This window comes from Epinephelus lanceolatus, chromosome 2 (assembly GCF_041903045.1).
Source record: "Epinephelus lanceolatus isolate andai-2023 chromosome 2, ASM4190304v1, whole genome shotgun sequence".
Taxonomy (NCBI): Eukaryota; Metazoa; Chordata; class Actinopteri; order Perciformes; family Serranidae; genus Epinephelus; species Epinephelus lanceolatus.
The window spans coordinates 18,723,047-18,736,496 of record NC_135735.1 but is presented as its reverse complement, the minus strand read 5'-3'; the positions used below and the strand labels follow the sequence as shown (position 1 = coordinate 18,736,496).

Here is a 13,450-nt window from a genome sequence, read left to right as displayed (position 1 = left end):
ATCCTAGCAAGTGATGCATGCTTTGTGAGTCACTTGTTGTCGTCTTCCCCCATGAAGAAAGATAAAAACAGCTGTTTTAACTCAGTTATTGAATTCCCATTAAAGGTGATAAAAGCAACCATTATTTAAAAAGCAGTGATAAGTTTAAGTTTTAAACCACAAGTGTGGACTCAGGTCAGACTGGAGGCACAATCTTGATGACTTGACAAAATGTGGACTTTTCACACCAATGACAAGTGTTCCACAGCTCAGTTAATTTCCTTTCATTTCCTAAATCAACTAACATTAATGCTACCGTAAAACTTCAGTTAATAGCTCTGGATATTAATTGCTTAAATCACTGAAATCAACAGGCCTATATTTGGGACAGGCATCTATATGGGACAGGCCTTTAATTACTTTCAAAGATCAGGAAATACAATAAAATTGTTTACTTAGACCAGTATGAATATTACCTGTATAAAAATTAGGCTTCTGATAATATATCAATTATGAATCAACCATCTGATCTAGCTTCGACAGACAGCACATCAGCTAGAGTGAGATATGGCACTCGAGGATTATGGCACCTGGCACACCAACACAACACAACATTTATCCTGTTAAAACAATATTCACAACTTGGATTATTTTTTATGAAAAACCTTTTTGATTCTTTTGATGTAAAGACCCTTACAGACTAAATGAATATGAATTATTTACAGGGTAATCAAGGAATGGACACATCATTTTTGGTAGCCAACAATCCAGTTTTATAGATCCGAAGAACTTGTACCAATAAAAATGAACTGCTTGGCAACCAGACCAGGCCTCTAATTGAGGCAGGTGTTTATTCATCAAAATGTGTAGCCACACCAGGCTAGTAAAAGGGACTGGGCTTTTAATTAAAGTTTTACAATATTTATTCCCAGCAAGTAGACACTTGATTCCTCAAATCCACTTAGCACACAATCAAGTGGCAGGAGAGAACCAGTAAGTACTAACATTACATTACTGAGTCCCAGTTTGATACATTTTTAGCAAAGAGGATTTTGTTAACTTGCAAAAAACATGCAGTCGAAAAAAAGTAATAGTTGCATGCAAAACAGACGACACACAACAGTTGATATTTGAAGTTGCACAAAAAAACAGTAGGCCTTATGTCAAGGCTAATATTAATACGGTCTATAAGCTAATGTTAGCTGAATAGCTAAGTAACTCTAACAAAGACGTTTTAACAAATTAATACAATTTTTTGAAAAGCATACATGATTTTTGTAAATCTAACATTTTTAATCTGTTGTCAAAATGGCATTAGGCTACATTTGGTGTTGAGGGCATTATGAATTATTTAGAACTCAAAACTCAAACTTAAGGACTCGAGATTTGACTTGGGACTTGAGTGCAAAGACTTGAGACTTACTTGTGACTTGCAAAACAATGACTTGGTCCCACCTCTGGTTTAAAGCTCGACTTTAACATCCATTAAGTTGGGAAGATGAACACCCAAGGTTAAAAGGACAGAACAGGCCCTCTTACGAAAAGGTAAAGCAGTTACTCTCAATATAGCATACACTTAAACTGACATTGATTTTTATGGGTGGGACTTTTTTAGATGGTTAGAAAATGTTTTGTTGTTGACCCCCATCCGCCGCAGTACATTGCTTAGCTTCTGTGTCGGACTTCAGCCTGCTTCTCCAAACTACCCAGCCAACATGTGTATAAGTGGCCCATGTGGGTACTACATGGGCTGAAAAATTGGCCCCATATTGGATCGTCCACAGGTTCCATATTGACCGTGTGCCAATTGCCCATGTGGGTAGGTTTACCCAAGTGGGCTCCACATGGGTTATGCCAGGGCTGCCTGGGTAGCAACTGCATAGAGGCCCAAAATGGGCACCTTGTCTGGGGCTCACCCTTGTAAGCAATTGACATGCAGGGATTATGGAGCCCGTGAACAATCCTATATAGGGCTTATTTTTTCAGCCCAATTACTACCCACATGGGCCCCACATACAAATGTGGATAAGTATCCCATGAAACCCCACTTCAAAAAAAACTGAACTATCCCTTTAAGCCTGGCATGGGAACTCTGGAGACAGAGGCATGATTAATGTGCAACTATTTTACATTTGCTGCCATCTACCATTTATCTTTTGAAAAGCTGCAAGATAAATGTTACACATACACATGTCATGCCTCTCTGAGCTCCAGGCTTAGGTAACTTTTATCTGCAATGTGTCTCCACAGATTGTATACAGCCTGGTAGTATTACCTAAAATACAACTGCTAAACATTAACAAACCATTGAGCTCTTACTGTAGGTGTAAACAGCTAATGATTTGTGAAATCACCTCTCTCTGGATATGGATGTGCACAGCTTACATGAGCAGGACTGTGGGAGGAATTTTCCTTTGTTATATGACCACTGTCAACATGAGGTTTGCCTTCATGTGACGGTAATCACATTAACGCCTATTTAGTGTATGTGTGCGCATTTGTCGGAGGTGGGGTGTGCTGATTGATCGGTGTGATATTAACAGTGTTTTGGCACGTTGTACCGCACTCCCTTTTCCAATGGAAGAATGAACCCAGCAGCTTTTTTGGGGGGAAACGCCCACACCCGAATACAGAGTTATCCCTCCTTCTTTTGAAGCGAACATCCAATCCTGTTTCACCTCTGAGGTTGTACAAGCGACTCTTTAAAAGCGTTCCATAATACAATCCCATCTAATATTACATTGCCACACAGGGAGGACTGTGTCTACACGTGCCATGAACATGCATTTGCAGATGTGAACTCTGCCGCTTTTAGACTTTGCACAAGACTCAACCACACATCGGTTTGTTGCGCACGGAAACACCGAAAAGTCTCCCAGTAATGGCAATCCCGAAATATTTCACGGCAGCATGCTGGAAGAGTTTTCAAGGCGACCGGCTAAACAGGCAGCTGGTCTTCATTTTACGCGCCTTGCACAAATCAGCAGCCAGCGAGGCTTTTGGGATCACCGCGGCTGGAGAAGAGGCCATGCCTGAGAGACTGATCACACCGGCAGATGTCGGCGAGAAAACCAGAGCCATGTCCCTGAAGGAGATGCCTGGACCGAGCACCATAGCCAACTTGGTCGAGTTCTTCTGGAGAGACGGGTTTAGCAGAATTCATGAAATTCAGGTAATGGTGTACATATGTGCATTTTTGTGCTTTCTCATTTTGTTTGACATATGAAATCATTTCTTTGTGTTTCCCACCAATGCCAAGGAGCGTTCGTATCCTCAGCGTCAGCCAAATTTGCCACCTATGCGTAAAATGGCACAGACCGTTGCGTAAAAGCGCACTCCAGAGTATGAGTTGTGCAATAGTCTTAAAGTGAGTTATACGAGAGGCTGAAAGTGTTCTCCCCATTACAAGATGCAGCAGATAATCCAGTGATAAACCTCTTTTTCACTCTGTAGAGAAAATCTTAAAAGAAAATAACAAGTAGGAAATTACCTGGGAACGGAAATTATCTAGGTGTAAATCAACATGACAAAACAACATGCAAAGTAAGTACATATTTAACATACACTTGATCAAGACAAGTTATCCCTAATAGTCACTGAGTCTGATTGTGACACACATGTGGTATTTGCCACATCTTGCAAAATGAAAGGTCAGATGAACACTCCCTCTTTCTTATGTAAATTTCATCACCATCAGGATTGCAGCTGTATGAGCAACACAATTTGACATTTAAATATAGACATTCACTCTTACTGACACAACACTCAGACAAGGTACATTATGTTTGGATGGTGTGCAAGTGAAGATTTAATTAAGGCCGTTGTTACAGACTGGTTCTACTGGAGATTTAGTGACACCACTGGCACACAAGACAAATCTGCTGAAATGTATTCCATCACTTCACCATTATTAAATCATTTGCTTCAGTCAGAGAAAATGTTTTAATTTTATTTTAGTAGGAAGTTATCAGTGTAATAAAAGTCAAATTGGTCCTGGATTTTCTCCACAATTAATAAAAGTGACCACTAATTCATTCTTCTCACTGCTGCTTTACAGATGGAGCACAGAAAGAAATATGGCAAAATCTTCAAATCCCGTTTTGGGCCCCAGCTGGTGGTCTCGGTGGCAGACCGTGACCTGGTGGCTGAGGTGCTCAGGGCAGAGGGCGTGGCCCCTCAGAGGGCTAACATGGAGTCCTGGAAGGAGTACAGAGACATGAGAGGCCGTTCGACTGGACTCATCTCAGCGTGAGTCCCCCTTCAACCTTTTGATCTCTGAGTCAGGGCGACAACCTCCTGAAAATAAATGATTTTGGGAGGTCGACAGGATCATCAATTTAGTTTCCATACATGTGGATGGGCAAAGCACATAACCTTATGTCCGAGCTTCTTTTCCAGGGTTAGCTCACAAATACTGTGCATGTCCTCTCAATGGTTTTCAACAGTGTCACTACTATCAGTCTCCACAAAACAAGAATGTTTCCTCTACATGTCAGTAAATGTCTTGCATTTAAAATAGTCTCTCCTGTGTCCTGTTCTCCAGTGAGGGAGAAGATTGGCTGAAGATGCGCAGCGTGCTCAGGCAGCTCATCATGCGTCCCCGTGACGTAGCAGTCTTCTCTGACGATGTGAACCGAGTGGTAGACGACCTGATCAAGAGAGTCGGTATTCTGAGCGCCCAGGGGCCTGATGGAGCGACTGTCCTCAATGTGAATGACCTCTTCTTCAAATATGCCATGGAAGGTTAGTGAAGATCATACAAAGTTTGGTCATAAAGGAAATGGAAGTCAGGCAGCATGGATTTGAAAAGAATAGTGTGGATGTAATATAGACGAGGAGGTAAGGAAGATAGCGAGACCATTAAAGAGGACTAAAAGTAGACAGGAAGAGGTGATACCAGAGAGAAAATAGATTGGAAAAATAGAAATATGCAACCATGACAATGCTTGTCAGACCACCTTTGTAAGTGATGATTAATCAGTCCATGTCCGAGATTTCCAACTTTACAGAGACAATTATTGAAACTTCATCTCTCTCTTCTCTGCCTTTTTCCTTACAGGTGTGGCAGCCATTTTATATGAAGCCCGATTAGGCTGTTTGGAAAATGAGATTCCCCAGGAAACTCAAGACTACATCAGTGCACTGCACCTCATGTTCAGCTCCTTCAAGACAACCATGTACGCCGGGGCAATCCCTAAGTGGCTCCGACCTGTGTTCCCCAAACCGTGGGAGGAGTTCTGCCTGTCCTGGGATGGCCTCTTCAAATTCAGTAAGTTGGGGGCACCTAATTATGGAGGCTTTCTTGTGAATTTGTAGCCTCCAAGCCCAAGCTGAGACAACCCTTAAGCCATAGTAGTATTTTTAATCTTGGGTAAGCTTCTCCAGAGTGACAAAAGACATTACACAACTGACTGAGAACCCTGTGGTGACATTTGTGTAATGCTTCTTGAAGATTTCCTGGGCTTTTTTTCTGAATGAGAAGGTCTTAAATGAAGTCGATAACTTTTCAAAGGCACATAACATTGTATTTTTTTTTGCATCATCCAAAAAACAACAGGGTCAGAGAGATATATGACATATAGCACCAGTTTATATGTTTCCAGAATGGCCTCCCTTTCTCCAATGGGTTGATTCCAAATCCTTCAAAAAATATTTTTCTATGTGTAAACATGTTAGATAATGTTTTCTCAGTACAGCTGAGGTTGAGTTAAGTAACTTTTTTGTGGACATATAGCCTGGCATCAATAGAAAGGAATGTTGATTTGCATATAAATCTCTACTGCTGTACCATGGGATTGTGGGAGTATGGGGTCCCTCTGTTACATAACCTGTCGCTTTTTTTTTCTTTTTTTGTTTAATTCCCTTCACCTCCCCTTTCCTCCCCCATCTCCATTCATCCCACCTTCTCTGTCTCTGTCTGATCCCAGGCTGCATTCACGTTGATAAGAGGCTGACAGAGATCAAGGCCCAGCTGGAGCGGGGAGAGGAGGTGAAGGGGGGACTGCTCACACACATGCTTATTTCCAAGGAGATGAACATGGAGGAGATCTACGCCAACTTGACGGAGATGCTACTGGCAGGGGTCGACACGGTGTGTGTGTGTGTGTGTTAGCAGATATGCGCAGAGAGGAGTTTGAGCAGGGAGCGTAGCTTTAGCAGGAGGTGGAGGGGTTGGGAGTCGCACTTGTGTGTCTACGTCTGTGTGTGCGTGTTTGAGTCAGTCTTGAGTTTCAAGGGTTGGGTTTCTGGCGCCACATTCGTGCCTGTGTAGCTGTGCCAGCGTCAGGTCAGGGCAGTGAATCGGGAGGTTACACAGTATCCCACTGACAAACTTGTTCTCACTCAGATTTAGTTTCTTGTCATTTGTCATTGTCTGTTAGATCTACACAGGGGGGCTTTTGTCTTTTTTTTCCTCCTCCACCAGACATCTGTGTTGTGTGTTCATGTGTTTCCACATTAGAACTTAATTAGATGGCACTTGCAAATAATTAAGACTGCTGGTTTAATGCCCTTAAAGTATCATTTGGGAGGGAATTTTTACATTTTAATAGGCAGATTAAAGAATACAGAAATAGGAGACACCGAAAGGGAGCAGGAATATGACAGATCCTGGGTCAGATATGGACACCCTTCACACATGATACAATTCAGCAGACAGAAAATTAAAGATATTTACAAGAAACGCTTGTAATAAAACTCAAAATATGTCAGAGAATAGGAAATCTATCTCCCGATTCTAACCCGTAACCCTAACAGTACCACCAAGAGTGGTATCACCAAGAGTGGTACAGTGCCCATGAAGAATGATTTTCCAACTGTTTCACACTTGTCTTGTATGAGTGTGTGGGTGCATCTGCATCTGTGTGCATACTGTGTGCACATGTGCACAATTACTGCCTAATTTGTTTTGGGTTCTGTCAGATTAATGATAATTATGGGTGTAGAGTGTTTTGTTCTGAGCTGGGGGCCATGGGATAAAAGGGTGTGTGTGTTTTTGTTGAACTTGTTGCAACGGCCACGTCCTGGCAGGGGGTGGACTAAGCTGAGCCATTACCTGACCCTGTGGTGCATTTCCCTTTACTCAGCACACACAAGAGCTGTCAAGACACGTTAGCCACAGCCAGAGTTATGGCACAGACTGGGCAGAGGTGAGACGAGGGGGAGAATAAAGGGGTGGGCTTGAGGAAAAAGGACGCTGTCATGAAACTGCAAAGTTTGGGGAACTGGCGTCATAGGAGGGGGAGGAAAGAAGAGTTGGGTATAACACGATGGATGTTAGAGAATGAAGAGAAGATGTGGGGGATAGAGGGGAGAGGCCTAAGCCTTTTTGAGCTGTTTTTTGGATGAGCTTTTGTCATATGATTCCTCTACGGCTTTGTCTGAGGTGTTGCCAGCATTTGTCCCAGCCGGGGATGATTGGTTGCAAATTGGTTAGATGGGGCGAGGGTGATGACAGAGTGGGAGGGTGAGTCTGAGGAAGAGTAGTGGGAAGAGGGAGGTGGGAGACGGAACAGCAAGAAGGATGGCGGGGCTTATACAAGGACAGAGACTCTTTGATTATTAGTTAGAGATACTGACCTGAGACTGACCTCTGGGTTCTATTCAGTGTGATGTTGGCAAAAAAACATTGGCCCTCTGATACCAGTATATGGCACTGAATGCATGGGTGGAAAAGTAAGGAGGCCGGATGGGAAGATAGGCAGCATGCCAGGAAAGACATAAGATGTGGGCTTAGGTAACATACTGTACATGATACAGATATGATGGGGAAGGATGACGTCCGTTGTCATATCATTTGCTTATCTGCCCACATTCCTGAAATCAAAATGTCAGTGATGTGTTGAGACCTAACCCTAACCCTGAAAAAGGACAAGTAAAGACAGATGGTAGGGCAGCCACAATTGAGGAAACAGGAAGTTACAATGATCAGGGTGTGTTAGATGACAAAGGGAAAGCACAAAATGTGTGGGAGGTATGTGTGTGTGGAGCATGGATGGATTACCGAATAGGCCTACCGTACACAGGCCCAGGGGCCAAAAATGTCAGGGACTCCCTTGGCCTACACCTGCAAAACATCACTTAAATTAAAATGTACTGACCTGGAAGAGACTCAGAATAACCCAGAGAGGTACAAAAAGACCAAAACATACACAAAATTACCTCAAAGAGACACAAAAAACTTGTAAAGCTGCAAAGAATGTACAAAGAGACACGAAACAACCCCAAGCAGACACAAAACTACTACAAAGACAAACAAAAAAGATCACAAAGAGACAAAAAAAGAAACAAAATGACTACAAAGAGACACAAAACAACCACAAGTAGACACAAAATGTCGACAAAGATACACAAAAAGACTACAAAAAGACCACAAAGAGGCACAAAACGACTACAAGGAATCACAAAACAACCACAAAAAAGCCACAAAGAGACACAAAATGACTACAAGGAGACACATAAAAACCTTAAATAGACACAAAACAACTGCAAAGAGACAAAAAACACTATGAAGAGACACAAAATGTTGACAAAGATACACAAAAAGACTACAAAAAAACACAAAGAGACACAAAACGACAACAAAGAGACACATAAAAACCTTAAATAGACAAAACAAATGCAAAGAGACAAAAATGATGACAAAGAGACTACAAAGAGACACAAAACAAAAATAACAAAAAGAGGCTGTGTGTCTTGCTCCTGTGTAGGAGAGGTGGTCGTTTCTTTTACATATCTGTGCCCAAGGGCCCATTGCCTCATAAATCTGCCCACGGTGTGGAGGGGGACATACATATCAAAAATGTTAGAAACTGAGTGAGGTGGGGCTACTCCATTTAATCTGTGTGATTGGCCAATTAATCAGGACTATATTTAGGTCTGTGTATCCTTATTACAGCTGTAATACTGTTACATGTGGCACTAGTGAGTGCATCAAGGTACACTGGGATGTAAACGGATGAGTGATGTAAGATGAGGGATAAAGGGCTGAGCGTGCAGCTGGTGGAGTGGACTTGAGTGTCTGCTCAGCACGTGGATTCAGCCCCCTCTCCCTCAGAGCCCCCTCACTGTTTCCCAACACTTGCGCAACATCATAGAAACTCCTATCAGCTTGCATTGCAGTCAAACTCTTTGCAAAACATTAATAAAAATGACAACATCCCCACGGAGATTTCATAACCAGCACCAGCATACTACACATTCAAAGAGGAATGTATAACAAATTTTCTTTCCTATCCTCCCATAGACATCCTTCACCCTTTCATGGGCCAGCTACCTGTTAGCGCGGAACCCTCATGTACAGGAGCAAATCTTTACGGAAGTGACACAGACTCTGGGGCCTGGAACTGTTGCCTCAGCTGCTGATGTTGCTCATCTGCCTCTCATCAGGGGGCTGGTCAAAGAGACTCTCAGGTGCATGGATATTTATACTTTCTGTTCTCCAGCTGTTGATGATTCACTCACTCACTCTCACTTGCACTGTAAAAAACAACTCAGAAATACTTTAATAGACTTTAAAACCTGAGGCTTGATTTTGTTCAATATGTTCTAGTATCTTTAATTTATCTATTTTCTCTCTCTCTGTGGCTTTCACTCATTAACTTTGTGAGAAGATGAATGTATAGTGCTGTTGAATAACAGTCTTTGTGCACCGCTCCCTGGGAGCAGGCTTTTTCCAGTTCTCCCTGGCAACGGACGGATTACCCAGGATGACTTGGTGGTGGGCGGATACTTCATCCCCAAAGGGGTAAGACTGATAGAGACATAATAGATGCAAGTCCTCTTGGGTGTACATGTGCTGGAGAAAAAGCGTGACCATAGGAGTCAGCCAAAAACATTACAGTGGAACCAGATGTAACATGATCCTGCATTACTCATCCATCTCTCTCTTCCTCTTTCTTGTAGACATGCATGTACAATAGCCCAGCTGTTTTCATTTCACAACTGACTTTTTTTTTTGTTCTCTCACTTTGTTAGACTCAGTTGGCTCTTTGTCACTACTCCACATCTTTTGATGAAGAGAATTTCCCTGATGCTTCAGACTTCCGACCGGATCGCTGGATACGTAAAGACTCCACAGATCGTGTCGACAACTTTGGCTCCATTCCCTTTGGCTACGGCATCAGGAGCTGCATCGGCAGGAGAGTAGCAGAGTTAGAGATGCATCTAGCTCTCACAAGGGTAGGGGTTTAATCACTTAGCTTCAAACATATTTCTAAATGTATCCACACATATGAATGAATAAAGTTCATACCATTGTGTCATATTTACAACTATTTTTTTTTGTCCATCACCTTTTTTTATCAGGCTTTTAAGACAAAGTTAGCAAGCATAATTAAACAATATTTCAGGGTTTTGTCAAGCTTTTTCTGCATAGAGTAGCAGCCCTCAGCTTCAGATACAACCATAAATACCACTGATGTAATTAAATCATAAAACTGAGATGAATAGACCATGAGGATTTATGTAACTATAGCTCATATAATTTACCTAATTTATTTATTTAGCTTATTTAATTACTGTTGATAAATTCTATACATTTTAAATATCTTGACATATTTAGAAATACATAGAGTTTAGCACATTTGACACACAGAATTTATTGACGGTAGCTACGTAAACATTATTTAAGTAAATTAAGTAAATTCTATAAGTTATTGTTACATAAATTCTTGCTGTCTATTCATCTCAGTTTTATTTGACTTAATTACATAGATGGTATTTATTTTTGTTTATGTTAGAATTACTTGATCAGTTGGATAGAAATTTCACATGTGACTGAAATACATAAACCTGACAGAATAGAACAAGTCATTTCTTTGAGTATATATGTTACACATTTAAAGACTCATAAAGCAAACAAAATAACAAACACATGTATGAAGACAATAATTAATAATTAGGTTTTGCTCAGCTACCACATAATGCAACATTTCTGGCAGCAGACAACACTACACATTGACTTAAAATAACACTCAGTGTAAACACTTTATAGTCGTAGAGTTTCTCTAAAACTTGCACACAGAGCCAAATGGTTTATACCTTGCTCCGCAGATCAAAGGTGAAAAACTTAAGACCTGGCTGCTTCTCCATGTCATGCTGCGACCTTGATAGAGTCTGTTTATATACTGGAGGTATATATGGAGGTTTCTTGTATCCACTGACAACAAAGTATCCACCTGTGTTCCTTTAACCTGTGGGGTGCCTCAGGGGTCAATTCTAGGACCCATTTTATTTTCATTATATACAGTATGCTATCCTTAGGGCACAGATTCCGCCAATTTTGTTGTGTGTTTTCACATTGCTACACTGATGATACACAACTCTACCTATTCACCTATGCAAAAGTGTGTGGTCCAGATCAGAAAATGTTTTAATTATTTGAGTCATGTACTCTATTTTGAGCTGTGATGCTGCTTCCCTTTTTTTTTACTGTGCTATTTTCTCCTGTTGTAATGTTTGCATTATACTCATATTTTGTTCTTTTAAACTCTTCATTTTAGAGACACATTGTACCCTAGGTTTTTAAAGGTGCAATATTAGGAAAATTTTACTAACTTACCAAAACAGCACATGAATGTGGCACACATAAGACAAAGAACTTCACAAAAAAACAATGTACTAAAAAAATCATTCTCTTTTTTCTAGTCTGCAGATAGCTCACACAATCCCTGCATATCTTTGCATCTGCCAACCTTAATGGCCAGAGGAAGCACACTAGTCACCAGATCTCTGGCTTCAAAATAAACATATCTATAAATGCACTCATAGACAATGACTTATATAATCTGATGGACATGTCCGTGTCTTTGCTCTTTGTGCAGCTCATTCAGAGGTTCCACATTGGTGTTTCTCCTCTTACTGCTGATGTCAAGGCCAAAACCCACGGCCTACTCTGCCCTGCTGCCCCCATCGACCTGCAGTTCATCGACAGGGAAAAGTAAACGCTGACTCCTCTCCATAAGGTCTACTGTACTGTATGTTTATAATGCTCTGATTTATTAGTAGTTTTTTTTTTTAATATACTGCCTTTAGTACACCTTCCACTGTTAAATTGTGGATACTGAGCTGAGACTGAGGTTTTACTCAGGCAAGAAATGTGTCTTACCTCCTCCTGTTTATTAGTGAGGAGGACACAGAAATAGTACTGGACCAGTAATGTAAAGATAAAAGCTGTTCTTGGCAGTGTATCATTTGTACGTTGTGAAAGCCACTGCAGTCTGGACTGTTACTCCTTCCATTCATCCTATTCAAAATAGTGAGTGGAAACATGAACTATAATCTATATACTCAAGCTGTATCTCTTCATATTAATGTGCATACATGTATGTAATAATCACACTGTTTCCTCTGAGTTTGAGAAAGCAATTCACTGAGAATGTTGAAGGGCAACCATGAATGTACTGAAAATGAGCTGTTTTAAGAAGTACAGTTTGTATATAATGAGCTTTATTTTAAGATAGTGTTTTCTCTGTGTTGCAAGCCAAAATATCGTTACAGGTTGCTTTTTTTTCTGGCACCACAATTTTTTATTCAGTCTGAGGAAGAACATTTAATCACTCAAGTGGCATTACATGATTTTAATATATGCACTGTATATCCAGGAAACATTAAATACATAGTAAACGCAGAAAAAAAAAAAAACAGTTTTGAATATATATGTTTTTAAACATCATTCTAGGGAAAATGCTTTTTAGCTTTTTTAAAAAAAGGAATTTGATCATCCTGTAAGTTTGAACTAATGAATAAACTATTATAAACTAAATTAATCACAAAGTAGATTATTTGCTTAACTAATTAAATGTTTATCTATTTTTTCACACTCTATATTTGGATCAAAATGTGTTCAGTGTTCCTGATTTATATGCTGTTTGTGTCAATACAAGTATTTCACCGGATTATCTGTTACGTTATGATTTCACTGAGAGGGATGATGTATGTTACAAAATGGTTTTGCAAGGGGGATGAGACAAGTTGTTGGATTGTGCTGTTATAAAGGATCACACTGGTTTGCATAGAGGAAAATGGAACCTTTTATATTGTTGTATTTATCTGCTCTTTTGTCTTTCTGTATCTTTATATTGTAGTTCCAGTGAAACTGGGAAACAATAAAAATGATCTAATTATTTTAAAACATTGTGTAAGTTATCCTTTGTCAAGGTCTTAAAGCCCATAATGCAATTTCAGTGTCTGTGTCAGCTGGTAAAGGTAAGTTATCAAAATAAAAGTTTTATAATTATTTTCAAATATTACAGACATGGGCAGATAACTAAATAAAATAAATGTCTCTGCTGTGGTTTTTGAGAGTTAAGTTCCTGAGTTCATTAGGTGAGGTAAATTCACACCGATGCACTGATATAACCATAAAATTAAAATGTCATGTAACATGGACATTTGTATAAATTGGCTGTAAATAATACATCTATATCATATAATGATAAATAATGATGTGTAAAAAGTGTCTCCAACTGAA

The 13,450-nt window shown here is 40.2% G+C and overlaps 1 protein-coding gene across 1 annotated transcript; it reads left to right on the top strand.

The window, feature by feature from the left end:
* Positions 1 to 2,695: 2,695 nt before the first annotated feature.
* cyp27c1 (cytochrome P450, family 27, subfamily C, polypeptide 1) lies at positions 2,696 to 13,111 on the top strand. The gene is made up of 9 exons (XM_033632509.2): positions 2,696 to 3,151; positions 4,037 to 4,227; positions 4,523 to 4,722; positions 5,039 to 5,248; positions 5,907 to 6,070; positions 9,224 to 9,390; positions 9,646 to 9,724; positions 9,955 to 10,158; positions 11,802 to 13,111. The coding sequence occupies exons 1-9, from the start codon at positions 2,861 to 2,863 to the stop codon at positions 11,919 to 11,921; spliced, it is 1,626 nt and encodes a 541-aa protein (XP_033488400.1). The 5' UTR covers positions 2,696 to 2,860; the 3' UTR covers positions 11,922 to 13,111.
* The last annotated feature ends 339 nt before the right edge of the window (positions 13,112 to 13,450 follow it).

Excerpts from the sequence above, each read along its gene's own strand:
- cyp27c1 (XM_033632509.2), top strand. The coding sequence starts at position 2,861 with ATGGCAATCCCGAAATATTTCACGGCAGCATGCTGGAAGAGTTTTCAA. Across the intron at positions 4,723-5,038 it reads CTTCAAATATGCCATGGAAG|GTGTGGCAGCCATTTTATAT; the intron begins GTTAGTGAAGAT and ends TTTTCCTTACAG. Across the intron at positions 6,071-9,223 it reads TACTGGCAGGGGTCGACACG|ACATCCTTCACCCTTTCATG; the intron begins GTGTGTGTGTGT and ends ATCCTCCCATAG.